General features: G+C 40.8%; 2 protein-coding genes across 4 annotated transcripts; one reads left to right on the forward strand and one right to left on the reverse strand.

Annotated features, from left to right (window-relative positions):
• Positions 1-68: 68 nt before the first annotated feature.
• Positions 69-22,078, reverse strand: LOC121942370 (mycbp associated protein). 3 transcript variants are annotated; one of them, XM_042485554.1, is made up of 21 exons: positions 21,923-22,078; positions 19,907-19,995; positions 19,559-19,718; positions 19,301-19,407; positions 18,437-18,602; positions 17,953-18,068; positions 17,667-17,817; positions 17,244-17,362; positions 14,067-14,185; positions 12,970-13,078; positions 12,385-12,577; positions 12,049-12,236; positions 11,768-11,914; positions 10,395-10,493; positions 10,054-10,181; positions 9,785-9,912; positions 9,570-9,709; positions 7,320-7,499; positions 5,851-5,971; positions 5,257-5,374; positions 69-154 (listed from the first exon to the last, which is right to left on the reverse strand). In XM_042485554.1, exons 1-21 carry the CDS (start codon positions 21,978-21,980, stop codon positions 142-144), a joined length of 2,649 nt encoding a protein of 882 aa, XP_042341488.1. In that variant the 5' UTR covers positions 21,981-22,078; the 3' UTR covers positions 69-141. The 3 variants fall into 3 exon arrangements, with proteins under 3 accessions (XP_042341488.1, XP_042341487.1, XP_042341489.1); XM_042485553.1 differs by having other exon boundaries at positions 19,874-19,995; XM_042485555.1 differs by lacking the exon at positions 21,923-22,078 and having other exon boundaries at positions 19,879-19,963.
• A 1,025-nt stretch (positions 22,079-23,103) lies between these two features.
• si:dkey-27j5.5 (dexamethasone-induced Ras-related protein 1) lies at positions 23,104-24,529 on the forward strand. Its single transcript, XM_042484490.1, is given in 12 exon segments — positions 23,104-23,203; positions 23,206-23,381; positions 23,384-23,575; positions 23,577-23,726; positions 23,728-23,742; positions 23,962-24,000; positions 24,002-24,035; positions 24,038-24,157; positions 24,160-24,305; positions 24,308-24,367; positions 24,370-24,432; positions 24,434-24,529. Coding segments are annotated over 12 exon segments (1,191 nt in total).
• Positions 24,530-25,919: the final 1,390 nt, after the last annotated feature.

Raw genomic sequence — 25,919 nt, forward strand, 5'->3', positions numbered from 1 at the left:
TAGAGGGATAGAAAGTGGAAAAAAAATTTAAAAAATAAAACACTCAACAGGTGAAGAGAGGGGGGTGAGAGGGGAAACGTGGACTGGAGGAGGAGAGGAGAGGTAGCTATGGCAATGAAGGCTCCTCTTCTCTGTCAGGAGTTACAGGACGCCCCTGTAGGAAAGAGATGGAGAAAATTTATGACTAAAAATAAAATTTTGTAGTAACTTTACATCATTCTTGCCCCTTTAGGACTGATTCATTTTGCAAATTCATTCAATCAAAAATCCCCACTCTGTCAATGGATGGGACATTCTGAGCCTCAGCACAGTTTAAAACAGCACTTCAGCGCTTTGGGGTGTAAAAATTAGGTGTAACGTTGCGATGGAAATATCAATGCTGAATACTACAACTTAAGCCCTGAATTTTTTACTCTGTATTTGTTTACATTAAAGTTAACTGACAACCATTAAAAGTATGTCAGATAGAGAACCCCAGTAATATCCATTAGCATTTCAGCACCTCCGGCTCCCTTGTCTCAAAATCAATGGGTTATGTAAATGCTTTTTGGTTAGAAGCCTTAAATGATGTCTGGGGTTAACACATGCTGAAGAACATTCACGTTTTGTTCTACGCCAATGGTTCTATGACATAAAATACTTTATTAAATGCTCCACTCACAAACTTTGAAGCTTTTATGTGCCTTTAAAACCAAAACAGTTGCTAACAAGCGGCTAAATGAGACATACGTCATCATGCTGAACCGGTCTGAACACAGCCTTACTCTCCCACATAGTGATTTAGCATTAGCTAGCTTTCATGATTGCACAAGAATTTATGGGTAACAGTTGGCTTATTATTTTGGTTTTGTAACCTAATGTAAATTAAATGGAATTTATAAATAGGCCAGTTTATATGCACTATATGTTAAAATTGATAATTAATGATTTTTTAACACATTGTAACTTTTAAAATATTTTATTTTTAAAATAAATGAATAATTAAAAGTAATTTAAAGAAAAATCTTAAATTAAACTTAAAATATCAAGCAGTAATTCTGCAGCCCTCCCGTAGCAACACTGAGGACACAGACCTCCTGCGAAAGACCGAGAATGTAAAGACAGTTATCACTGGATTACTTTGATACTGAAGAAAATTTTTAAATGTTATAATTTTTCTCAGTGATTTCGGACTCTTTATGAAAATGCTAACAGGCTCGTGTTTAACATGCATAATGTTTACCAGGTTCAAGCAAGGTGGAGGGCATGTACATCCAGAAAACTTTTACAGGTGTTGGGGCAAGAATCAGACAGGCAATCCACACACTATCAAAAGCTCCCAGTAATTTTTATTTGTGCAACGTTTCAATGTCACAAAGATCTTTGTCAGACTTTTTCAAATCGTGATCACAGACACAACAAGACACAAACACATTCATCTCTCAGGTGATTGTGATCTGCCTGATTAAAAATCAATCCACCCTCAGGCTGAAACAATCAGATACCCAATGTGGGAGTGTCAGAGAGAGCCATTCAGCTCTGCTCTGACTTGCCCAATCTGATTGTCTCAGCCTAAGAGTGAACTGACTCTCAATGAAACAGATCATAATCATGAGAAATTAATGTGTTTGTGTCTTGCTCTGCTTTGTGATGATCAGAAAATGCCTGATGGAGATCTTTGTTATTTTGAAACGTTGCACAAATAAAAGTTACCAGGCGGTTTAAAGACAGTGTGCAGATTGCCTGTCTGATTCTAACCCATGTTTACCATCTTAGTTTAGCGTGTTAGCATGCTAACATTTGCTAATGAGTTGCTAGTTCATCCTGAGGGGAACATGAACGACATTGCCATCCACAGCTCTGCACTGCTAGCTTCAAGGTAAAAGCTGCACTCATTGATTTATTTCTTTGCTATTTACGTCAGTATGAACACACTGAGTGATACAAATAGTGACTGAATGAGTGGCTCACAATTGGTCCCCGCTCAGGAAGTAGGTCATACAAAAGCTCTGGCACTCAGGTGTCTGATGAAGCTTCTTGGCAGCTTAATTTATTCAGGCCAACACACACATGCAGCAGCTTGTGTGCACACAGACACACTCACAACCTATTTTTCTCTTCCAAATTCATATTTCAGAGAGGACACAAGGGATTCGATCATTAAGGGTTCCTGTGATACTTCTCCCTCTGCCTGCAACTACACCCTCAGTGACACACAGAGCAAACTTAACTCACTAAACCAAAGCTGAACGAGGGTGACCTCCTGGTCTAAACCTCTCCTCATCACTCATCAACTCACTAGACAAAGTTACATTTTGAATTACACGGTAAAGCCTGTTTGAAGATTTTTTACCCTGGGTGCCTCAGGGAATCATCTGCGGCTAACAAAATCACCACAGAGAGTTTGTCTGTAAACCTGACATACTTAAGTTACTTCTGACTGATCATACCTCCAGTATGTTTGCATGATAATGCATTTTTCAGTTAGGGATACATGGTTGCATTTAAAGACAAATGTTCACTTACTGTAAAGCTGCTTGCAGAATTTGTAAAAAAAAAAAAAAAAAGTGCTGCTGCACCTTGGATTTTTGGATTTTGTTCATGCGGGAGAAACCACACACATGAATTCCTTTACTCATTTTAATAATAACTTATTATAGACTATTTTATGTTTGCACTGTGCAGCTGTAGTATGAAAGAAAATATATATTAAAAATATACAATGGATTGTACTCGGTGTTGGCACATGCTCAGAAAAAAATTATAGGGAACAGATGCATATAAATGTGATGAGCACATCCTTGCGTTTGACTGAGCTCCTTGATGCATTTGGCTCAGAATAAAAGAACATTATTAACAGACTGTAAATGCTGTAATTATGATGACTATCAATGAGTATATTTAACAATTATTGACTTTTTAAAGACTCTTGTGTGTTGTTTTCAAATTGTCACTGTCCACTGCTGCAGTTCGCAAAGGCTGTCACACTGAAACATGTCACAGGATGCCTCATCCTGCCGAAACGCAAACATCAGCAAAAGCACAGAGGAACTGAGATGCACGCAGCAGGGATACAGAAAACTCTGAGTTGAGGACGAGTCTGAGAGTGTGTGCATGTGCGAGAGAGAGAGAGAGAGAGCGAGGGAAGGGAGGGCATAAAGAAGAAAGTGAAGCTCAGCAACTTCATTCAGTATCAGCTTTCTGCAAAATCATCTTCAGCTTTGTGTTCGGACACAGACACACACACACACAAAGGTTATCAAAGGCTGCTGCTGTCTCCTGCATGACGTGTTTAAAACTATTGCTCTTTTGATCCTTTTATCTGACCCTCACAAATCTATGATGTGGTTATGGGCTAGCAGTCGCTATTTGACAGCGGGGGATAGAAAATCATAAGAGCAATCCTACACTTCCAAAGATTCCACTCCAAAAATGTTCTTATGTATAGACACATTAATAGCAACAGAACGCACTAAAAGTATAAAAGGAAATGTATTCATTATGATGAGCAGTCCCTGTCAGTGTTATCTTATTAATGATTACTGCTGCATTGAGATGTAAGCTGCACTTTAATATTGCTGGTTAACTAGGAGCTAATTTTAACCACTTCATATGCTGTGGATTCATCTATAACAGTGCATCACATTTTTTTAAATTATGTCTTTTATTTAAAATCTGAAAAATTAGGAGTAACTATAGTTGTTAAGTAAATGCAGCGGAGTAAAAAATGGGCTTCAATTATCCCTACGAAATGTAGTGGCATTTAACATAAATACTCAAGTACAAGTGTCTTGTCTGAAAGTTGTATTTGTAAGTGCAGTAACTGAATAAATGTACCCCTTTGCAACATTGCTATTTGACTTTGACATCATTTTCTGCTATCTGTCCTATTCATTACTGAGTCAATAGGCTACTTAGGAAAAAGTAAAGATATTATGTCAAATTGTCTGAGTGCAACAATGTATGTGCACAGCTCCACAAACACCACACTATGTTTTTTAATAAGAAGTTCATGAGTAAAGTCCATCCTCGAGTATCTTAAAAAAGACTTTTATGAAATATTAAACAGCTCACTTTTAATGCTCGTATTTGATCAAGTCTCACACAGCACAGAGACAGACAGAGGTGATAAAATCATCCAGAGACAATCTGTAAGTATCGCAACAACTCCTTGGACACAATGACAGCACCAATGGTGGTTTTATTGGGATATTTTCTGATTCACAGCTATGAACGCTACATTCAAATGACTCATTCGGGTAATTAATTCACTCTGAGCAACAGTCACTACACCAAGATGGACCAACTCAGAGTAAAAGTCACCTGATGAAATCATCAAGTCGTGATGCTCAACTCCAGGAACACAGTCATATGTCATCTATCACCTGAATAGCACCAAGAGTGTAGGTTTATAGGGCGCCACCCACATATGTTCCTTTATGTTCACCAAAGTTGCCAAACATGAGGACCTGAGTAAAAGAAAATGAAGATGAAAAACCCACATATGCACATACTGTTCTTTCATCGTTAGTTATTATTCATTAGCAAATAATACAGTAAACATAAATAAAATAAAATAAATAATAAAACTAAAAAAAATAAAAAATAAAGTGTGCGTGTGTGTGGGGGGGGGCTCAGGCCCTGAATGTGCTAGGTCTGGCACTGGGTTAGGGAACCTCCACCAGAACATTTCTTGCATTCTGGTGAATTTTGTAAGAACAGCTTGTGCCTATTCTGCATCAATTTATGTCTATTAATGTTTTTTTTAAAAAAATGAAAGTCCTCTGAAACTACCTTGATCTCACCATGTAGTGAGATTATGAACTGACATGGCCCCAGTCCGCTGCGCCAACATGCTCAAACAGAGACCCTACGTCACCCCATCGTCAACACTTACGGATGCGCATGCGTGCTGTGACCGCAGGTGTACCGTGTATTTCAGGTGGCGATGGAGATGAGGAGGGCGCACATTGTGGGTCTGCATAATGCATTACCCAACTCTCCTCCAACCCCCTCCATCCCCACACATTCACTCTCACACACACACACGCACACTCACACACACACACACACACACACTCTTGCGGTGGATTCCCTGTGCGGGCTGCCATGTGTAGCACAGATTCTTGTGCAAGGCCAACTGCCACTGGAGCTATTAGTTACATGTAGCATAGCTCATAACATTGTAGATTGCACATCTGTACTCTTATAATGAGAATTGCTGGCACAAAAAACCTAAGGAACTAAAATCGCCGGTCATTTCAGCATGCCGCTTACCTTGCCCATTGCTCATCTCTCGCCTTGTCCATTGAGCATCCTCGCCTCTCCAAGTCCCGATAATATCCCCTCCGCTGGGATCGGCTGAGCAGGGCAACCACGATTATCCCCTCCGCTCCTGTATCCGGCAAACGGGAGAGAGCAGCCGATCAGTGACTGTTTCCTTGAATGGGAACGTCAGCGTCTAAATCCCGGCCTACCCTGGATGATGCGAGCCGCTCGGGCGGGCAGTCGGTGGTGAAATCCGCATAGGACAAGGATAAGCCACAGCACACGGCTCACTCACTCCCTCTCTCACTCAGGCAGCGCCATCCACACACGCATACGGCACCGGCAGGCCACGCACGCGTAGCATACACAATCACAACGGCGAGCGTAAAAGAGAGGCAGGGACGGGGGAGCATCATGTGCAGAGTCGGCGGTACTGTTAAATCATCCGCTGATATGAGTGTGACCGTGTGAATAAAACAGAATGAATGTAAGTCCACATGTGCCAGAAGAAACAGAAAGTTTATTGATGTCACCACAAAAAAAGGAAGAAAAACAGAGATTTGTGTATCTTCAGTCAAGTGGGCTCCTGCGCCTGCCTCTCACGTGTTAATAGTGTGTGTGTGTGTCCTATTTCAGTATCCTCCTGAGTGTGAGTGTCCCCCTCATTAAGCTCATTCATCAGGTCACACAGGTTGTCCACCAGGTCTTCCATCAGAGCATAAACCTGCCAGATAGAAACATATAGATTAATGTATTTATGGGATGTATGTAGGTCTGTGGAAAACCTATAGAAAGGTACCTAAATGATTTAGTGTTGCACTGTCATAAGGTTGGGGGGCTCATATGAGACAGTTGGGTTTTTTTTTAAAGGAAGGGAGGGCAAAATTAAAAAAGGAGGGACTAATAAGCCTGAACTTTTCCTGTAATCATATGGTTAGAGTGCCACAAGAGGAAACAGGATCCTAAATTTTACACACTGTTGCTGGATGGTGGCAGGTATACTTTGTTAATGCCCCAGGGGAAATATTTTCACTCTGTTGTCATTTACATGTTACATACACAGGCCAAAAATACACACTGGGTCATACTTTTATTTTCTACTAGAACATGTCTCCATGGTTTAATATTAAAAAATACACTTATTTTTTCTCATACTGTCTGCCTGAGTAAACCTCTATTCAACCATCCAACCAGCCTATCTCTTTAAGACTCCCTCCAAAAAAAGCTGTATCAGCTTGGACTGATCAGTATTTCCAGGTCTTCCACATCTTGGTTCTCGACATCTTTGCACCATCATTGCATCCGAGAAATGACAGTAATGGCACTTTCTTTTACCTTTATATAGACCGAAACACAGTGGCGTCACGTTAACAACAAACATCACTTCCAGGCAGAAAACTGGCTACTGTTATGAATTGCGGAGGTATGTAAATTCAGCAAACTTGTTTAATCTGTTGTTATTTACACAATAGCTGATAAAGGCAGAGGAAGACCAGCAACTCTGCTGTTTGGTGAAGTAAAATGAGTGTTTTTATCAGTGGAGTGTGTCTTTGATATAACACTTCAAATCCCTGTTGATAAGAGCTGTCTTACAGCAAGGTTAAGTGGTAAAAATATTCTAAACATAGTGTTTACTTAAATTGTTTTTTTTAGCTGGACCTTTTTTAGGTGGCTTTCAATAAATTGCTGTCTTAAAGTTTCTGTAAATAAACATTGTAATTCAGTCTATAGTTACTTGTGACATCACAACTTAACAGAAGCCCTGACAGCTCGTTTAAAGGCACAGTTTCTGAATCGGGCTGTGTGCATTTCTTTTTGGATTAAGCATTTTTTATATTTTCACAGTATTTATATAGCACCTGTATGTACTTAAAAATAAAAAAAGGAAATCAGATTTTTAAATATGGGACCTCAAGCTGTGACATAACTTTAATGACATTATCGGGGGTTACCTTCTCAAACTTTAGAAAACTCCTCAACAGCCAAAGTAGATATTAAATTGTATAAGTGTTGTCACAGGTTGAGTCACTGCCCCTTTAAAAGAAAAAAATTAAGATAATTTAAAGACTTGCCTTTCTGTGCAGGAGCCTTGTGAAAATGTCCATCAACTCCGGCTCTACACTTTGGTCGTCAGGAGGTTGCTGACTGATGCTGTCTAGAGAGGTATCAGTCAAGGAGGCAGATTCCTTCCCTTGCTTTTCCCTAGTGCGTTTCCCCACTTCCTCTCTTCTTTTCCCCCTCTTTTTGCTTTCCTGTACAAAGGACGGATAGATAAAAGACAGACATAAGTAACTGATGACTGATGAAGCATGCATGCATACTGAATTTCCACAGTGAGTTGGCTGCTAAGTGGTTGCATGCAGCGTAAATTGTAAAAAACTACCTCCCTCATATATCATGGTGTTCAATATGTTGGATGTCATGTACAGTTTGAGTTAATGTATAGCTGTGTGCACCACAGATGGCTTGGTATGGTCTGGGTGCTAATAATTCACACCCTGGCCACCCAGTTGGAGAGCAGGTGCACATTTTCACACAGTGTCCTGTTACCATGGTACCCTGTGAGTAATAGGCTGTACCTTACCTATGACTCAACCATCACACAGTGGAGAAAATCACTCGGCAAAATACACAAACATACAGACAAGACTGTGTCTCTATTCTATTTTAATATTGTCTTTTTTTCTGCTTTTCATGGCTGACAATGGAGACAGGAACCACAAGGAGAGAGGTGTAAGAGTTCCTGGGGCGGATTCATCCCCAGAACGTTGTTTATGTCACGACCAACTGAACCACTAGGACGCAGCATCTCGTCTATATTCGAAAAAACAGTTAGCGTCCTCATTAAGGCTCTCAATCCCAGTGCAGAAAAGTTGCTGAAGTACAGATTTGTGAATAAGATGACACAAAGTGGCTGTGTATAATGAGGATGGGTGCAGGAAAACAACCACCTGCATTAAAATGAATTGGAACTAAATGAAATTTTTTGCTCGTTATCTCACCCGACCAGTCACACTACAAAAACATGAATGGTCCCCACCATATTCTATTGGTAAGCTACTATAATGACTTCTCTGGGGGACAAAACATTGAATAGACAGTAGTTTTCTACATTTAGTGGGAAGACTGAATGTGCAATGGCTGGTTAACCCCTATATATCACATGGTTAGCAAACCATGTGCACACATGCATACTTTGGTCACTTTTGGGGAGTTGAGATAGCTGATGACCTGACCTTCACCATCAACACCACATCAGTCATCAAAAAAGCACAGCAGCGGCTCCACCCCCTCCAGAGACTCAGAAAGACAGGTCTCCCCACTCCTCATCACACCACCTTCTACAGGGGCAGCACTGAACGCATAAAAGCATACTGACCCACAGCCTCACTTCCTGGTTAGGGAGCTGCAAGGCCTACGGACAACAGCAGCTAAAAAGGATAGTGAAGACAGCCAGTAGGATAATTGGTGCCAATTTCTCCTATCTCCCATCTACCAGCAGCGCTGTATTTCCAGAGCCACCTTCATCATTAAGGACCCTCACCACCCTTTCAATGCCATCCCTCCTGCCATCTGGGAAGAGGTTCAGGGGCATCTGCTGCAGATCCAGCACGATGCTGAACAGCTTCTTCCTACAGGCTGTAAGGATTGTTAACAGACTGTGTCCCCTCCTCACTCACACACACTCACATCCAACAAGGTGAACCTTAAATGGCACTGAAACAGAGCACTTATGCACTTTTCTCAGCTTTGAACCTGCTGCTTACTTTTGTGTTGCTGTGTGTTTTATTGTTGGCCTTGGCTGCTCAATAGTGTGTCTGAAATGTCTGGGGTTTTTTTTTTAGCAGCATTTCATTTCATTCTGTGTATGCAAATACTCAGTGAAATGAGAATAAAATTAATCTTGAATCTTAAACCCCCCAAACTACTTCGCAAGGGCACCATCACTGCATCCTGGGGTCACTGTTGGCAAAGACAACTGTGATTGGTTAAAAGAAATAAAAATAAGCCAGAGCCCCTTCATCAGAGAGATAATTGATGATTCCAGACCTTTCTCTAGCGCTGGCACAGCTCTGTGGGGATGCTTTATGAGAAGGCAGTCGGTAGTAACAAGAAAGCAAGAGTTGTCTTGTTGAGTGGCAGATGATTCAATGATGAACTGACAACTTGTCAAACGTAGTGAAGGTGACTCTTGGTTGGGTCAGCTGAAGTGTCTTGATTCTTCATTCATGTTCATAATGAAAACACTTTTGAATCTGCTGCCACTCAGTGGCAATTTTTTTTTAGCAGCCCGACAAAGTCAAAGACAAACACCCCCTCACCTCCACTGATTTTTCAGTTGCTGCTGACTTGGACTCCCTTCTGTTGTCATCTTTAAATCTAGACCTTGACCCATTCCTCTCCTCTTTATTAGCTGCTCCATCCTTTGTCTCACGCATCTCATCTTTGTTATCAGCAATATCTGCAACATAATAAAACAGCAGTAAGCGGTGTGGACCTTCACCATTGTGTCTGAGTCAAAGTCTGTTAGTCTCACCAGCATCAGGGATCACTGACTCCTCTTTTTTATCGATCCATGTGTCTCTCTCTGGAAGTCCCAGCAGGTTTCCGAGCCTCATGGTTTCACCAGCCATCGTGTCCAGCAGTTTCCTCCACAGCTGCTGCCTGCAGGGGGCACCACGCACCACCATAACCTACAAGCTCTCCTCACTGTGGGTGTGCACGTGTGCAACATGGGTGTGTGTCTGACAGAGCCAAGAAGCTACAATAGAGATGCTACAATACTCGTGTGTGTTTAAGCCTCACCCTATAGCTGCTGCTGTTAGCTGGTGGTGATTCTGTTGAGATGGTTCAGAAAGCTGCAGAAGCAGAGAGTTGAGCTGGGTCAGACTGTTTTCCTGAGCCGACTCTTGCTCATTCAGACACAGCACAACCTAAAGGAGGGAAACAAGTGAATGAAAAAATATATGTATATTAATGTTTTTGATGCATCATCATGATGTAAAAATGTACAGAAGGGTGTACAGTGCATTCAGAGAGGACCTTGAGATTAAAATCTTGGACGAACCTGCTAAAATCATTGTCACATGTATTTTTTTTGTATTAACAAACTATTATTATGCACTGTAACACCTCATAATGTCTACCTGGCGGAGTGTATCGACAGAGAGGTCCCAGGTGCATCCAGGGCGAACTTCTTGCCACAGTCTCTTTAGGTCTTCCACTGGCTGATGAAGGTACTGCAACTAAAAAATGTACAACGCAATATTTCTCGTGAGAAGTGGGGCTAGGCTATATGGAGCAAATCAGACATCAATATTAATAACGATGCAAAATATCTCTATCCATATTGTGACGATATTGTAGGGTTGACTATTTGTGCTTGCACAAAATATTTACACAATGAGATTTTTGATAAATAATCATCGCTAAAGTGGATATAATGAATAAGTGGGCAAAAATTATAACAACTAAATTACATTTTGTAATGAACAAAAGTACAGCGTTTCTCTCTAATGTAGCCTTTAAAACCAGGAAAAGACAACACAATATTATGACATCCAAAATCTAAGATGGTATTTAGTCTAATATCACAATATTGATATATTTCCCAGGTCTAGTGAGAAGTATAAATATGGATCACAAAACTCCCATGAAGAGAAATTACTCTCACGCCACAGGATGATAATTGCCTCTGATAGTTATCCTCCTCTAACAACTATGATGAATGTCCTCATTTTAAATCACTGCTTGAGGAAAGAGAGAAAATCCGTTCCACTCTTTATGATAAGTCAGAGAACGCTGTAATTATCCTAATATTTGGTGATGACAGATGTGACTTTGATAGGAAAAATAATTTATCCCAAGTAATTTTAAGTAATTTTCCAATTTTGTTTATAATCAAGCTATTATAGCAAATGAGACCTTTAAGACAGTCATGTTCACTGGATCAATCTAATCACCCTCCAAATTAGCCCAGTTAAAACCAGCTCATATTACATTACCATGGCAACATAGCCTCTTTTGTAAAGTGTAAAGGCAAGAGTGACTAGTTAAAGATATCAGCACTTATGATCTATTATTAGTTAATGAGCTATCATGAATTATGATGCCATTATTGTAACAGTGTGGGACAAAATGAATGGGGACTAACATAAAATCCACGGTGGAAGGGGGCAGCCATAATAGACTGATCCCACCCGTGCCTATAGCCAGTGAAATGTCAAAAGGAACAACACAATGAATGGGCCCATTAACAGGTCATGTCACAGTGAATGAGGTGGTGTGCCTCAGGCTGAACAAAAAGACTCTGCAAAAAGAAAAATGTTTGATACATCAGTGATAGGTGAAATGTGGCCGCCCTGAATAATGATGAGCAGTATGCCTTGAACTATTTATGAAACAAAAATGAGTTTTTTACGGTCATTCTCTGTAGGAGGGTTTTTCAACAAAAAAACTCCTCAAAAAAAAACAACTCATGAGGTCCTTAAAGGACATTGCTTCCACTTGTAGGATTTACCTTGGGGTTTTTCCTTAAGAACTCTTCCTCTTCAGTGACATATAGTTCTGCAGGAGAGCTGGGTCTCTCTGGGGTGCGGATCCCTCGCAGTACCTCGTACACAATCGACTGACACATTTTTATCTTCACTATCTTATCCAGCTTTTTCTGCTTGCGCACACATAACAAAAACACAGACCGAAAAAACAACAACATATGGGTCTCCTTTAACGAAAACCTTGTTTCCATCTGGCCATGCATTTTTCTGTCTCACTGTCAGACACTGTTTAATTTTACTCCACCTCTATGAAAAGCCTCTGGTCTGCGGTTTTGTCCTGGTACAGGGCTACTCCCCTTAATGTGACCTGCATGGAAGCTCCTTGCAGCAGCACAGGGTGGGTGTTGAGCTGCCATAGCTCAGTTTTGATGCCTGGCTCCTCTGACTTAAATATGAACTCCACCTGCTGGGTTTCACCTGGACGGATCACACCTGGATGACAGGGAAAGCAAAGTGGAAAGCTGAAAGTTGTATTGATTAATGGATGAAAGATAAAATATGATGGGCTGACACAAGAACAAACAGAGTATGACGTGGGTTTAGGGGTAGGCAGCAGGTGTTTGATTATGTTTGTGTTTACCAGAGGAGGAGTTGAAGTAGAAGTGCAGACTCTTTGTTCGCGATCGCAGGTTTGGAAAGCTGTGTGGCACAGGAAGCTGCTGCCAGCTGTAGAAAAACACTGTGCTGCCCTCATTGTGCAGCTCCAGGTGGGATGAGGCTCTTTCTCCAGTCAGGGCCTCAAAGATTATTGAGGCACTGATTCCTACTTCTCCCTGAGTTGGAGAGTGAGAGAATGTATTCAAATAATGTCCGAGTCTAAAATAATAGCCAGGACAAACAAATAAAGGCCGATTGCAAATAAAGGCCAATAAGAAATGTTGCTTTGGGGCACCCGGTGGCTCAGTTGGTAAAGCTGGTGCCCCATATATAGAGGCTGTGTCCTCGCCACAGCGGCCGTGGGTTCGAGTCTGGCCTTGGCCCTTTGCTGCATGTCATCCCCTCTCTCTCCCTCCCTTTCACGCTATGTCTGTCCTCTCAAATGAAGGCAATAAAAAGCACCAAAAAATATCTTAAAAAAGAAAAAGAAATGCTGCTTTGCTGTTGTATGCCATGGTGTGATACTCATACATACCAACCAACCTCCTTTGTAAAGACCGCTCTGTACCTGGTTAGCAGTAGAGTTTCCCGTCCAGTTAGCAAGTTGACCACAAAACCTCAAGGCAGGAATGAGCAGAGCATCTGACCGAACATCATCATACTGTGCCAGGGGATCACTGTGGAAGAAAACGAAACATCAGAACCACTAAGTCCATGAGTGCATCAGTCCAGTAACTGCTATGACAGACGAATTATATAAACTATAAACAGCACATTTAGCATCTATGTATTAATAATTTATAATATTCATCTCTGTGCATTTTTAAATGTGAAATATTTATGTACATTTAATTTTAATCTAGCTATTTTATTTTCTAAAGTTGCACAAGTCTATTTATGCTGCTATTACTCTTTTGTTTTTTACTGCTTTTATGTATTTGTTTGATTTTCAGCACACTGAGAGAAGCCTTGCATTTTTTTGTGTTACCTGATTATGACAGTAAAGATTATTTATTCATTACTGATTTAGAAAATCAGTTAGTCATCAGCTGTATCCTGCTTCCGGGTTGGATACCTCAAAGGACGCAGCCCACGAGCTGGAAACAAGGCTGAACCTTCTCCTCCTCCCTAAAGGAGCTGGTCCAGCCATTTCAATGCCATGATATATTCAAGCGTTTCTTTAGCAACTTGAAATTTGAAAGTGTAGAATCAGGAAGCTGCCCTCAAATGGGCAACAAACAGCGAAGAACAGCGGTAAACGGTTACAAATTTAAAGACACGGGTTTGTTGTACATGTCGGGACAACTTTAATTCTTCAACATTGTGGGCAAGTCCAATATTAATGAAAAATAAATCCAGGCTGCTTATAAGAACAAATACTGTAATTTATGGCACGTTTCCATGATTTCCATGACACTCTGAATGACATAATTAACAGCAATTGAGCAAAAACCTGACAAATACAACCTGATCACAGGGCATTTCCCACCTTAATTCACCATGAAATTAATGGTTTGTGGATACACTAATTGTGTTGTTTTGTGCCTTTAAATATTTTATAGAGTAGCATTGTTGGCCTGATTTTAATATATTCAGTCAAGAAAAATTCTGACTTTGGTGTGGAAGTGCGACAAATATCTAATAAATCAGTTAAGCACAGCTTACTGGTTCTCCTTTTGCGTTTTCTTGTGCTCTGTCTCTTCCCTCTCCAGTAAGGGACCAGGACACACGGTGACATAACCGAATGGCTTGCCAGAGCCAATAACCTCCAGTCCATTGATGTCCTGTAACCACAGTAACACAGAGGGGTGTTTTTTGAGGAAGTGGTCAGCTTTGTATGTTCATTCAACATTTTGGTTCTTGACATTGGAAAGTTACACTTAAAGTCCTTTTTAGGATACACATGTCCTGTCTACGCGTGTCTAAACTAAGAATATGTTATAATTTTACGCTGCAGTTATGTTAAAACTTTATGTTTATTTTCAATTTCATGTTGTGACAATGCTGTGGTTAACGTGTGGTTAGGTTTTGGCACAAAAACCACTTGGTTAGGGTTAGGAAAACATAATGTTTTGGCTTAAAATACCCTGTTTGACCCCCACAAACAAGGCTGTAAATGTCACCGGTTTCTGACAGTGGCGAGCTGCTCGAAGCCTGCTTGGCGGCTGTCCCGCCAAGGTCTCACACTATCCACACACCATCCTTTCCTCCTCCTGATGACAAACTCAGCTAATACCATCTGAACTACGTCACTTAAGAAATGTTGATAAGATTCGTATGAAATGTACAAAAAAACACTGCTGGTTTGCAGAAATGCACAATGCTAACATTTAATTCTGGCAACTGGATATAAACTTCAGTATAACAGGATGAGGTGTTGTGGAACACAATGAGCAGTTTTAAATTGCTAAATGAAAGCGTATCCATGAGCACATACACTGTCATTCAACCTCTTTCAACTCAACCACTTTAGTGAACCAATAACATTATTGTTATTCTTTTAACTCACCTCCACAAACAATATCACACATCCAAACGCTGCCATGAACTTGGCTCCACCACTATATTATGTAACTGGCTGAGTAAAACAAACAAATGCAATCAATTAAACTCCCTCCTCTCCTCCTAAAGTCCAAACTTTTCACATTTTAATTAACACACCCTCCTACTTACCTTCCTCTCGCCTCTTATCTCACATAATAACCCCTCCCTGTCCCTATCATTTTTCTCCCTTTACACATGTCACAAAGCCAAGTCAGCTGCCGACAGGATGATCTGATACTTTTTGTGTTTGTTAGGAGGTACTTCAGACGCCCAGTTATGTCAGTATCACATTAGCCACCAGCATGACGGAACACACTACAACCATTTTCTCTTATATCATGGGCACATTGTCAGGATGTGAGTGAAAGAGAGAGGTGGGGGAAGGGAGGAGGCTACTAAGTGCAAACAGAAATAAAAGAAATAAATGAATTTGAATACATTTTCCCATAATAAGCACCTGTTACTTTGGCGATAATGAGGTTGAATGGGAACTGGCTGTGCAAAGTGTTTATCCCAGAACCTCCTGCCCCCGCTGATGAAGTCATTGTCATGCAGAGAGAGGGGTAAGGCAAGTTTGGTCCCTTTTCTTGAGCTCTGTTACCCGACAGATATCAACAGTGCTCCTCTATGACTGGACACGCTCCAGATTTCATAACTGTACTTTGTGTGAACAGAAACAAACATGACTGTTTATGGAAGAGCCCCAGTGCCTCATTAATGTCATTATGCATGTGTGTACTGAATGTACATTTTACAGGTAATAAACTATATCATAACACATGTGCAAAACAATATGTGGAAGGTTTCTCTGTGTGTGTGTGTGTGTGTGTGTACATGTGTGCGTTTATGCCCATGCGCCTGCATTAATACGCACATTTTTGTGGCCGTGCATGTGCATGTGCTTGTCTGACTTGTCCATGTCCCTTTGTTTTGTTCCTTGTGCAGAAAACCCAGAACAGTGTGCCCCAAGGTGGATGATCACAGGCTGTTTGTGAAGAGACAGGCTGATCATGAGCAGCTTGCACCTCAAGCAGCTAAAGACAGAGTGTCCTCCGGGTGTGAGCAGCTTCAGTGGGCTGTGTGGTTGGACAACGAGTGGTCCAGTAATGAAGTTGCTTATGTTGTAACAGTAGATGCACGAACTAGATTTGTGCTGTGTGTATGAAATTCAGGTTCTTGATCCATTGTTAGTGAGAACAAAGAGAGTGTAAAAAAAAGTCTCATGTCTCAAAAGTCTCAAGTCTCTGGACTGTGGTGTCACAACTTTCAGGTTAGATCGCAGGTTTTTAAACTGTGAGGCAAACCTTCCCAGAGGGCCGTGTGAGAGTTGCAATGGAAGTGCAGAGGTAGGTGAAGGGACAGGTAATAAAAAAGTGAGATTAGCTGTTTGGACCACTGATTTGGCTTGCTCACCAATGTGGTCGGTTGGAGCTGAAGCAGTGGTGGTAATAGATCATCAATAATTGCACTTGCTCTCAGAGTCATAACTCAAATCTGAACCCACAGACATGGCACATATTTCTTTTTGGTTCAGTGTGTGTGACACTTTCAGAGGATACCAATATCACAGTATCAATGACCCACTAAAACAAAGAATTCATAAATCTGTTGAGAAATCACTGAAGAGAAGACAAACATTGTCAACTCCAGAACTACGAAGTTTTCTTCAGTATCAATCAGAATCAGTATCAACAGTAATAAATTGACAGCTATCTGCACAGATATGGACACATCGCAAACAAGAACTGATAATAGATAATTCAGCATACTTTTAATGGTGCCATTTTTCCAAAATATAAATAAAAATAGATGTTTTTAAAAAATGAACACTTGTCTTAGTTTTGTGCCATAGGAGGCCCAAAGTGGTGAACTTTGAACACCCCTGGACTGGATTATTACCCCAGAAGATACATCAGAGTCAGTGATGCTGCACCAGCCACTCAACTTAAAAGTAATATCTAAAAAGCAGCATCCAGCTTTGACATGTTTTTATTTTTAATTAAGATCCTATAAAGAGATGACTGACTTGATAAAAATTCATATGAGATAAAAAATTAGCCTGATGAAATATGGATTTGGATTCATGGGATTACTAGTCTAACTCTAGTTACCTTAAACCTTAAAACTTCTCAGATTTTTTTAATTTTTCCAACTCATTATGAAATGTTTTGAGTTTCGAACAGCAAGAAGGAGGAAGCATGGGCCTACTGCAAAGGTAAAGTAAGACCAATTGCCTTTTCTGGAAGTGCTACTGAGCTAAAACAGCATTCAGTGATATAGTTTGTATGCTGGTGTTACCGGCTTTTTGATGTTCAAGTCGTGTAGAGCCTCTCTAAGCTCCTGGAACTGGTGCTGCAGGTATGCACTCTGGTCCCATGTCCGAGATGCTGGACGCACAGCCTTAGCACAAATTATTCCTAGAGGAGGAAAAAAATAACACAAAGAGAATAAAGTCACTCTCAGTTGAGAGTAGAGGCCCCTGATCGTTTGCTGTGAGCTTTTGTTGAGATGTTTTTGGGAATGCCCTAGATGCCAAGTAAAATTCCTCACCAAAGCGACAATTGGACAGCTTAACTGTCACTTCACAGTTCACGTAGAAATTTATTTAAATTTTTTTTTGTAATTTGGGAGACCACTGGGTTTCAGGAGAATGCACAATCAGACACAACAGTTTTGAGAACAAGGGGAAAATAGGGACACAGCGTAGGCGTCTGTGTGTACCTGATTCCTGGCGAATGCTGCTCGGTTGTCCTACATGTGTGACAGGCTCCCGTCTGCCCTGCTCAGTCTGAGTCAGAGTGGCTGTGATGCCACTTATTTCATCTCCATAACGCTGGGGGAGACTCCAAAACTCACTGCCCACACGGTAACCCTTACACACAGAAGTAAAGACGTCAATAAATTAAGAAGCTGCAGAGAACATTTTCTGTAGCAATATATCAAATATATGATTCTGACAAGATGACTAAAGACACAGAAGACAGACGCAAGAAAGTGTGTATCATACATATCCAGAGTGGATAAGTGGCATAACTTGGTTTAGAAAATCCTTCTGCTCCTGAGTTTCTCTGAAACGGTTATCTTGGTTCATCAGTAAGTGTTCAACCGGCCTTTCGAGCAAATCTTAAAGGAGTTGACAGAGCAGAAGATGATTAGATGAGATAAACAGACAGACATAAGATGTTAATGCAAACTTAGGAAATCGGCCATTTTTACAAAAGCAAATGTCTTGCTTTTTGATTTATTTAAAATGAGAAATCTCATTTGGGATTATGCACAGATACAAATTCTTAATTCATAAATTCAGGTTCAAGAATGCTCTCTTTAATTATACATTGCCTATTGCTGTACTGGTCTGTTGTTAATGCTAACAAAAATGCATTTAAGTGGTTTTATTTTGGCCTCTCTCACATCCATGCAGCTGCATACGAGATAGGCGTGCAATGATGCATCTTACTGTTTCAAATTGCTGAACTCTCTGATCAGCTCACCAGATAAGAAGTCCTGCTGCCGTCTGCGCTGCGTCATATGCGTATGCCAATGCTGCAGAGCACTACTCTGGATGTTTCTGTGGCCATTCTCCACAGCCTCAGAGTGACGCCTCCATGGGGCCTCAGGTGGAGTACGTGTCTGGGACTTTGGTATTCGCTTCACCAACTAGATGGTAGTGGGAGGACAGAAGAAACCAGAGGTGATTTACACAGCACAGCAAATGTATTTCTATCACATTTGTCAGTTAACAGAATGTGAGATGCTTTTGGTTGTAAACTTTTAAAAGGTCCAGTGTGTAGGGTTTAAGGGGATCTATTGGCAGAAATGGAATGTGACATAAAAAGTATGGGGTTTTTTTTTTGTGTATAACTACCTGAAAATAAAAATCCCTTTTTTCGTCACCTTAAAATAGGCTGCAGGTTTTTGTCTGCCATGTCGCCATTTTTCTACAGTATCCTAAACTAGACAAATCAAACACTGGCATCAGATAAAGCTACTTGCATTTTGTTGTTGGCCAACGTAGTCAGCAGGGCATCTGCATGAGCAAAACAGCATAAAAAAAACACTGACTTTTAATATGTAACTGCATTACTCTGTGTTTATCTCAATTTAAATCAACCGGTCCGTTTGTTTTGTTGAGGAAGAGACCTCTGCGGATAATTCAGTTCATTGATAAAACCCCCTGAATAAACACTGAAGGAATCCTAACTGGGAGTTCACATTAAGCACATGGGAGAAGTTTCAACAAGTTTTAGTGTGTAATCCTCACCGCTAGATGCCACTTAATTCAACACAGTGCTCCTTCAAAGACTGTATGTAAAAAATAATTTTTCTTTGCACACATTGTTTTTGTCTGAGTGTACCTCTGTGTCCCCTTTGGCCTCCAGATAACTTCTGAAATCGTCTAAACTACCCAAGATGCTGTGTGGAAGAATCATCCCTTGGTCGTCAAATCGCAGTCCTCCCAGTCCTGAAAAAGAAATACAGGAATAGAAAAAGTCATAATTTTAGCCTTATGGATGCAGATTATGACTAGGGGAACAACTCTTTATAGCTACAAGAAATATTTTTGATTGGCTACAGTACAGTATTGTCCATTAGGACAAAGCAAGACAACTAGCCTGTGCAGTCCAAAGGTTCAGGATCAGGGTCCGGATTCACTGGACGAGCCACCGGCCCTCGAACAGCATCTTTAAGACCATCAACATGCTGTACTGTCTTACGCATACCAGCCATGGGCACTGGTTTTTGACGGCTCTTGGGTGGCTTTGGTATATGAATCTGTAATCATAATCACATACTCAGTTACATACACAGCTGCTTTTTACATACACAACCGCTTTTAAATCAAAGCAGCATGATTTGTATTTCATGTGGAGAGACAAATTAATTCTCCAACTAATGGTAAATACTATAAATAGGTGAAGTGGGTTTACTTTACTGAGGTCCTGTGGGTGAATGGTCAGCACCTGGATATCGCCGCCTTTAAGAGCAGAGCGCTTTGACTGGTCATCACCCAAGGAGTACATCTCCTCTGACTTTTTCAGCTTCTTGCTGTCTGGAGGAGAGGAAGGTATAAATGTGTTTACGTAATGCTATGTAATGTCAAACTGGGTGCTGCAATACTTAAAAGTCACTTTGTAATCTCCTAACACACCTCTTTTGATTCTTGTGTCTTATTAGTGACCCTCTAATTCTAAAATTTCAAAAAGTGAAAAGATGCTCTACATCAGTGTGCAAAGTACATCAGTGCTCATGTAGACACACACATGCAGAGACAAAAAGATTATCCTGGAACACTGACATGGTTATGCAATTCTGCTTATTTTTCTTTATCAAACAGCGCCTTATTACAGTTTCCATGGCCACAACAACAATGATTAATCCTTGACGTTTGTAAGGGTTTCACTTCGTTCCTCAATGTTTCCTGTCATACACTCGGCTCAGTTTTTTCAGGTGATTGCTTTGCTGTACTGGAGTCAGCGGATGCCCTTGGCCAGTAAGGAAAGAAACTGCTGCAGCGCTTTTCTTTGTCATTGCAAGTTAATCTATCAAAGCCAGTGGCACTGACCCATTTTCTGACAAAGATCTTGTCTATCTCTTCCTCACATTTAGGGCATCAGATCCACATAGACTAATTGCTTTTCACTGTAGCTTTATAAAAACTGTAGTGGAATGCAACAAAGTACATTTACCCAAGTCCTGTATACTTGAGCATTTTCATTTTATGTTATACTTCAACACGGTAAAAGTCGTGTAAATTGACACACTTTTGGTAGATTAGCAAGAAAATCACCTTAAACTTTATGTGTTACTTTTAAAACTCATTGTAGATCTCTACTTTATTTCTTTGAAGAAAATATGTTGCCAGATAAAACACTTCAGAAACACTGGACCCTCAAACACATCAAGAGCTTTGCTCCCATGACATGTTCAGGTAAAATGGGACAGTGATGTTTGTTTGTTTTTTTAATGGTAAAATCCAATTATGAGTTTAATCATTCATTCACGAAATTCTTTATGTAACCTCTGTCTTTAACTATTCTGCAATGCTTTCCCTGTTCTTTTGCTGCTTGTTTTCTTGTTGCCATACTATCTACAAAGGACATGTGTGTGTGCTTGCATGTGTCACAGTGATGGCTAATTCTGGAGTACTGTGGCTGACATGGACCCACAGCATAATTTAAATAATCTTTCAGTGACAAAAATACTAAAATTGTCTGTAATATTACAAGGTGGCAGACAGTCGCACAAGTCATGATTTTATGGCACCTGGTAGCCTACTTCTTTGAATTCCCATTTTAACTTTTTTATTTATTTTGTCCCATTTCACCTTAATGCATTCTTAACTCAAAAGCCCCTTTCCCATAAAAATTAAAGTATATTGTGAAAATACATTGATTAAAAGTCAAATAATGCAACATCCCATAGACATTTTATTTTAGCTGCAACTAACTAAAAAAAAATTAAAAAGTCAACATGCCACTTTTTTGCTTTTCTTTAAAATTCTTTGACCAGTGGATTTCTGATGTGCCCCTAAAAATGTTTGTTTATGAAAAACACATTTGTATGAACAATTTAATAACACGTTTGGTGATTGGCTGCTAATATTTAAAGAGCCCAAGCATTAAACCGTTGTTTTTCCGTTTTACATTATGTTTCAATAAGTGACTTTGCCCTGATCTGAGCGTATTTTGATGCTGTCCTACTTTACTTAAGTACATTTTTGAAGGCAGAACATTTAGCCTACTTGCCACAGAGTATGTCTACCCTGTTAAACGTTATACATACTCTTACTGAAGTAAAACGTCCGAGTATTTTTTTCAACACTGTATAAAAAGTTTGGAAGTTTCGTTGTCATCAATATGTTCCTTCAACAGGTGGAAAGATGACAGTGCTACAAACGCAGCTAGCCAACAATTAGCTGGAAAGGAGGGGAAGACACGGACAGAGGTGAAAGAGAGACACAGACGGCTGTAGCTGACCTGCCTGACCGCGACTTAGAGGTCTTAAGTCCCTCTTCGGTGACTCGCCGCGGCTCATTTTGTCCAAATACCGTACCTTGAAAGCAATAATAATGTAGCAATAATTAGCTAGCAGTGCTAGTGCTAACCAAGCTAGCGCTGCTCCTCAGGTATGTTTTTCCTTATGGTAACCACGACAACGACCACCTCGAAACCACGTGGTGGCGTAGGAGTCCTTATTTCTTTCCTTCCTTCTTTTATAAGACGACATTAACAATAATAATAATAATATTGATAATACCAAATATAATGAATAAGTAAGAATAACATCCCCCTCGACACCACGTGGTGGCGTAGGAGTCCTTATTTCTTTCCTTCTTTCTTTTATAACACGACATTAACAATAATAATAATAATATTGATAATACCAAATATAATGAATAAAAATAATAATAATTGAGCTTATAGCCTACTATGTGTTTTAAAAAAAAGAAAAAGAAGCGAGGCAAAAGTATATCTTATAAAGAGCAATATAGGAGAAAAAGATTAAAGATTTAACCGTGGATTAAAAAAAAGAGAACAGAGTACAGCTTTTAGTTCCCTGTTAAAAATGTGAGACTGAACACAATCGAGCCAAAATTCTTTCTCGTGATCAACTATTTATCAAAAGCAAAAAGCGTTTTTAGGGTAAAAACTAAGTTGGCCAATATTACTAAGTTTAGAAAACTGACGTATAGCGCTACAGGCTCAATCTGTAGCATTAATTATTATTAATCTTATTATTATTAGTATTAGTTAATATTATTATTTATTTGTTGTTGTTTTGTTTGTTATTATAATAACAATTAAGATACCCAATTATTATTATTATGTACAACTGTTACTAATACTTATAATGTATTGCATAACAATCATCATGCTTCATAGATTTAAAATGTAGCCTAATATACCCTCATCCTAATGTTTTCCTCAACACACGGTGTTCCTCCTGAAAATGAACAAAAAACAATAAAAACAGCCGTCTCTGTCAAATCATCATGACGCACATGAATACACGGGGCTTGATGATGGCCTATATAAAAAATCAACGGAACACCACCCCCGCGCCACAGACACGCTTTAGCAGTCCTATGAAACGGTCATATCACAGATTCTGCCCACTTTGCACCGCGGAACCACACTGAGCCAAAAATCGTAAAGCGATGGAAAGAAGCAATGCATCTCGGCCGGACGCACAGACCACATCCATGCCTGTTGCGCACCAGCTCAGCTGCTCCACCAATATAGATGCTCCCCAGTTTCATGTAATATGGAAGGGCAGGTTGCGCCGGGTCCCCCATCCAAAGTATTACTAGCTTACAAGAACGACGTCGCAGCGCCTGAGTTTCGATCCTAGAATTAAAGCGGTTTGGGAATACTTAAAGTGGCCTCATTACAGTGGAAACAGGAAAAGAAGACGCCGCTCAGGTCAACCGTAACGACAACTGTCCCACATACAACAACAGCCACCCCTGCAAGAGATCCCGCGCTGGGACCAGCTGGCAGCTCCTGGTTCTGCACGTCAGGTCCCGGGACCGCCAGATTCCCAAGAGCCAGCACCGACCAAGCCACAGTAACTGTAAGCGCATCGTCGTTCTTGGTGCGCCACGGGTCGGCAAGACATCCATCCTCAGAAAGATACCTCCGGGACGGATTTGTGGATGAGTATAATCCTACCTCCGAGATTTTCCTCATTGAATCTGTTTTTCGTATTCGCGGAGAGACCTACCAAATTGACGTCCTGGACGCGTCCCGAGAACGGGATTACCCACCAAGCGCCGGCTTGGTCTATCCTCACTGGTGCGTATTGATTCTGTTATTTTATTATGTCCGGCTAAAACTGAGAATTGCTCGTCAGTTTTTTTTATTTGGTAAGACATTAATCATTGCAGCTGGTAGGTGCTGTGTAAAAGCTTATTCTCTCATCTCTGTAGAGCGCATGGATGTGCATAACAATATCAACTAATGAAAGGAAAAATAACATGGATTGTCTTTCAATTTTTTTTTTTTTTTTTGCAGAGCACATATTTCTTCTAGTATTCAGTCTAGATGACAGGAGCTACCTTCGAAGAAGTGTGCACTCTGCGAACGGAAATTCTGCCGCTAAATCCAAGCTTACCAAATCCTCTGTGCCAGAGCAGTGCGCACAGCAGCAGGTTCCCCTCGTGGTCTGCGCCACAAGGTGGACTCTCCAGGAGTCTGAGAGAGAAATATCCAAACAGAGGTGCTCCAAGCTTTCGGTTCTGACTGTGCCTATTTTGAAACGTCCCTTGCAAAGGAGAGCACGAATCTAGAGAAAGTCCATTCGAAACTCTGGCAACAGCGAGGCGGGCTCCCGACTGAAACGGGCCCGTCTCAGCACCAGCAAAGTCTCTCCTCCGTTCGTAAACCAAGGCAATGCGCACTGGCCGTGTGCCGGGGAGGGGTAGGGCCCGACTCCTGGGGCGCGACGATGCTGCGGCGCCCTTTACCCACTGGCCCGTAGACCGAGTTTTTTGCACAGACCTCCGACAAGTGATCGGGCCACATACTGCAAGAAAACCCGGCAAACCCCTGGAAAAATGTCCGATTTCAATGAAGGACAATTAGAGGATGAGACGAACTGTTACAAAGCGAAGTACAACAATGAATTAAGCGCTGATATTCAAGATAAACACTATCGATGTTTACATGCACTTGAAACCATGTTTTTTTTTTTAAATAAAAAAATATTTGTAATAACCATAATGGCTTGCTTATTAATAATAAGAGCATGTGTAAGACACCCCAAATGAAATTCCTCGCAAAAACATTATGTTTTATTTCCTAAATATCCATCCATATTCTGTCTATCTCTCTCTCTTTTTCCCTCTCTCTCTCTCTCTCTCTCTTTGTGTGTGTGTGTGTGTGTGTGTGTGTGTGTGTGTTTGTGCCTGTGTGCTACCCCATATCACACAGCTGTGAAGGAGATAGTAGGAGGAGGTTTTTGAGTCAAGCTATGATTATTATAAACTATTTGTATGACACTATTTACATAAGCAAAGAGTATATTCAGAAATCTATTAGATAGCAACTCTCTCTCACCACCTCTTCCTCTTTATGTGTGTATGCATCTGTGTGTGTGTGTGTGTGTGTGTGTGCGCGTGTGTGTGTGTGTTTGCGTCATGATTGCCAGAAGTCCACAGCCCAAATCCCACACATCCTGAACAATCAGATTACAGCTGGGGGTTTCCAGTTGGCATATACCTTCCCATCCTACACTTCTCTATAAATGGTCACTCTGATAGTTAGGCTTGTCACTCAGTGGGCCCTTCATGCCGGTCAACTTAGACTCCCTCACAAGTTATTCATGTCCATGATGACTGCCAGCTCACTCTTGACTTAATGAGGCTGAAGAGGCCATTGGGAAAGGTCATGAGGGCGAATGGATGTGAGGCAGGGTGTTGGTCTGTTTACATCTCATCTCCTAAAGTAAAGCTTCATCTGTGTCTTCACTGTTGTGAAAAAGATGGATGTTTTGGTTGTGTGTGCTGCACTGAGTGAAGGTCCTTCTCTCCTCGTGCTGGAGGTACAGTAAATGCATTTAAATAGCCACTGCTTTTGAGTTCATATTCAGAATCATTTATGCAGCAGACACTCGACCACTCAGGCTTTACTTCTAGAATGGCGCTCACGTGAACCCTACCTACTAGAAGCACTTTTAGCAAGCAAAATAAAATTACACAGTGCAGTGATAAATGGATCAATAACACCACACACCCACGCTGTCGTCTAAAAATAGTGATAAAAGTGCTAGCTCTCAAATCCCCTCTAAACACATTAATTGTGATAATAACACCCTGTCACTACCGAGATCCCAGGTGTATTTCTCTCAAAAAAAGAGCTCTAATTGGGTGCCATTGTAAAGATGTATGGTGTGAACATGTCACCTCTGACAACCACAGGACATTGCCTGCTGTGGAAAGATGAGGCAGAGGCTCAGAGAGATTTGGGAACCATT

Source organism: Plectropomus leopardus, chromosome 4 (genome assembly GCF_008729295.1).
Source record: "Plectropomus leopardus isolate mb chromosome 4, YSFRI_Pleo_2.0, whole genome shotgun sequence".
NCBI classification, from domain to species: domain Eukaryota; kingdom Metazoa; phylum Chordata; class Actinopteri; order Perciformes; family Serranidae; genus Plectropomus; species Plectropomus leopardus.

Bases quoted from the DNA above. Each gene is read 5' to 3' on its own strand.
- LOC121942370 (XM_042485553.1), bottom strand. From the start codon at position 21,980: ATGAGCCGCGGCGAGTCACCGAAGAGGGACTTAAGACCTCTAAGTCGC. The intron at 19,408-19,558 runs GCTAGTTGTCTT...TTTCTTTTTCAG, and splicing joins TGAACCTTTGGACTGCACAG to GACTGGGAGGACTGCGATTT. The intron at 10,182-10,394 runs GTAGACATTATG...TCCCTCCTTTAG, and splicing joins CTGTCGATACACTCCGCCAG to GTTGTGCTGTGTCTGAATGA.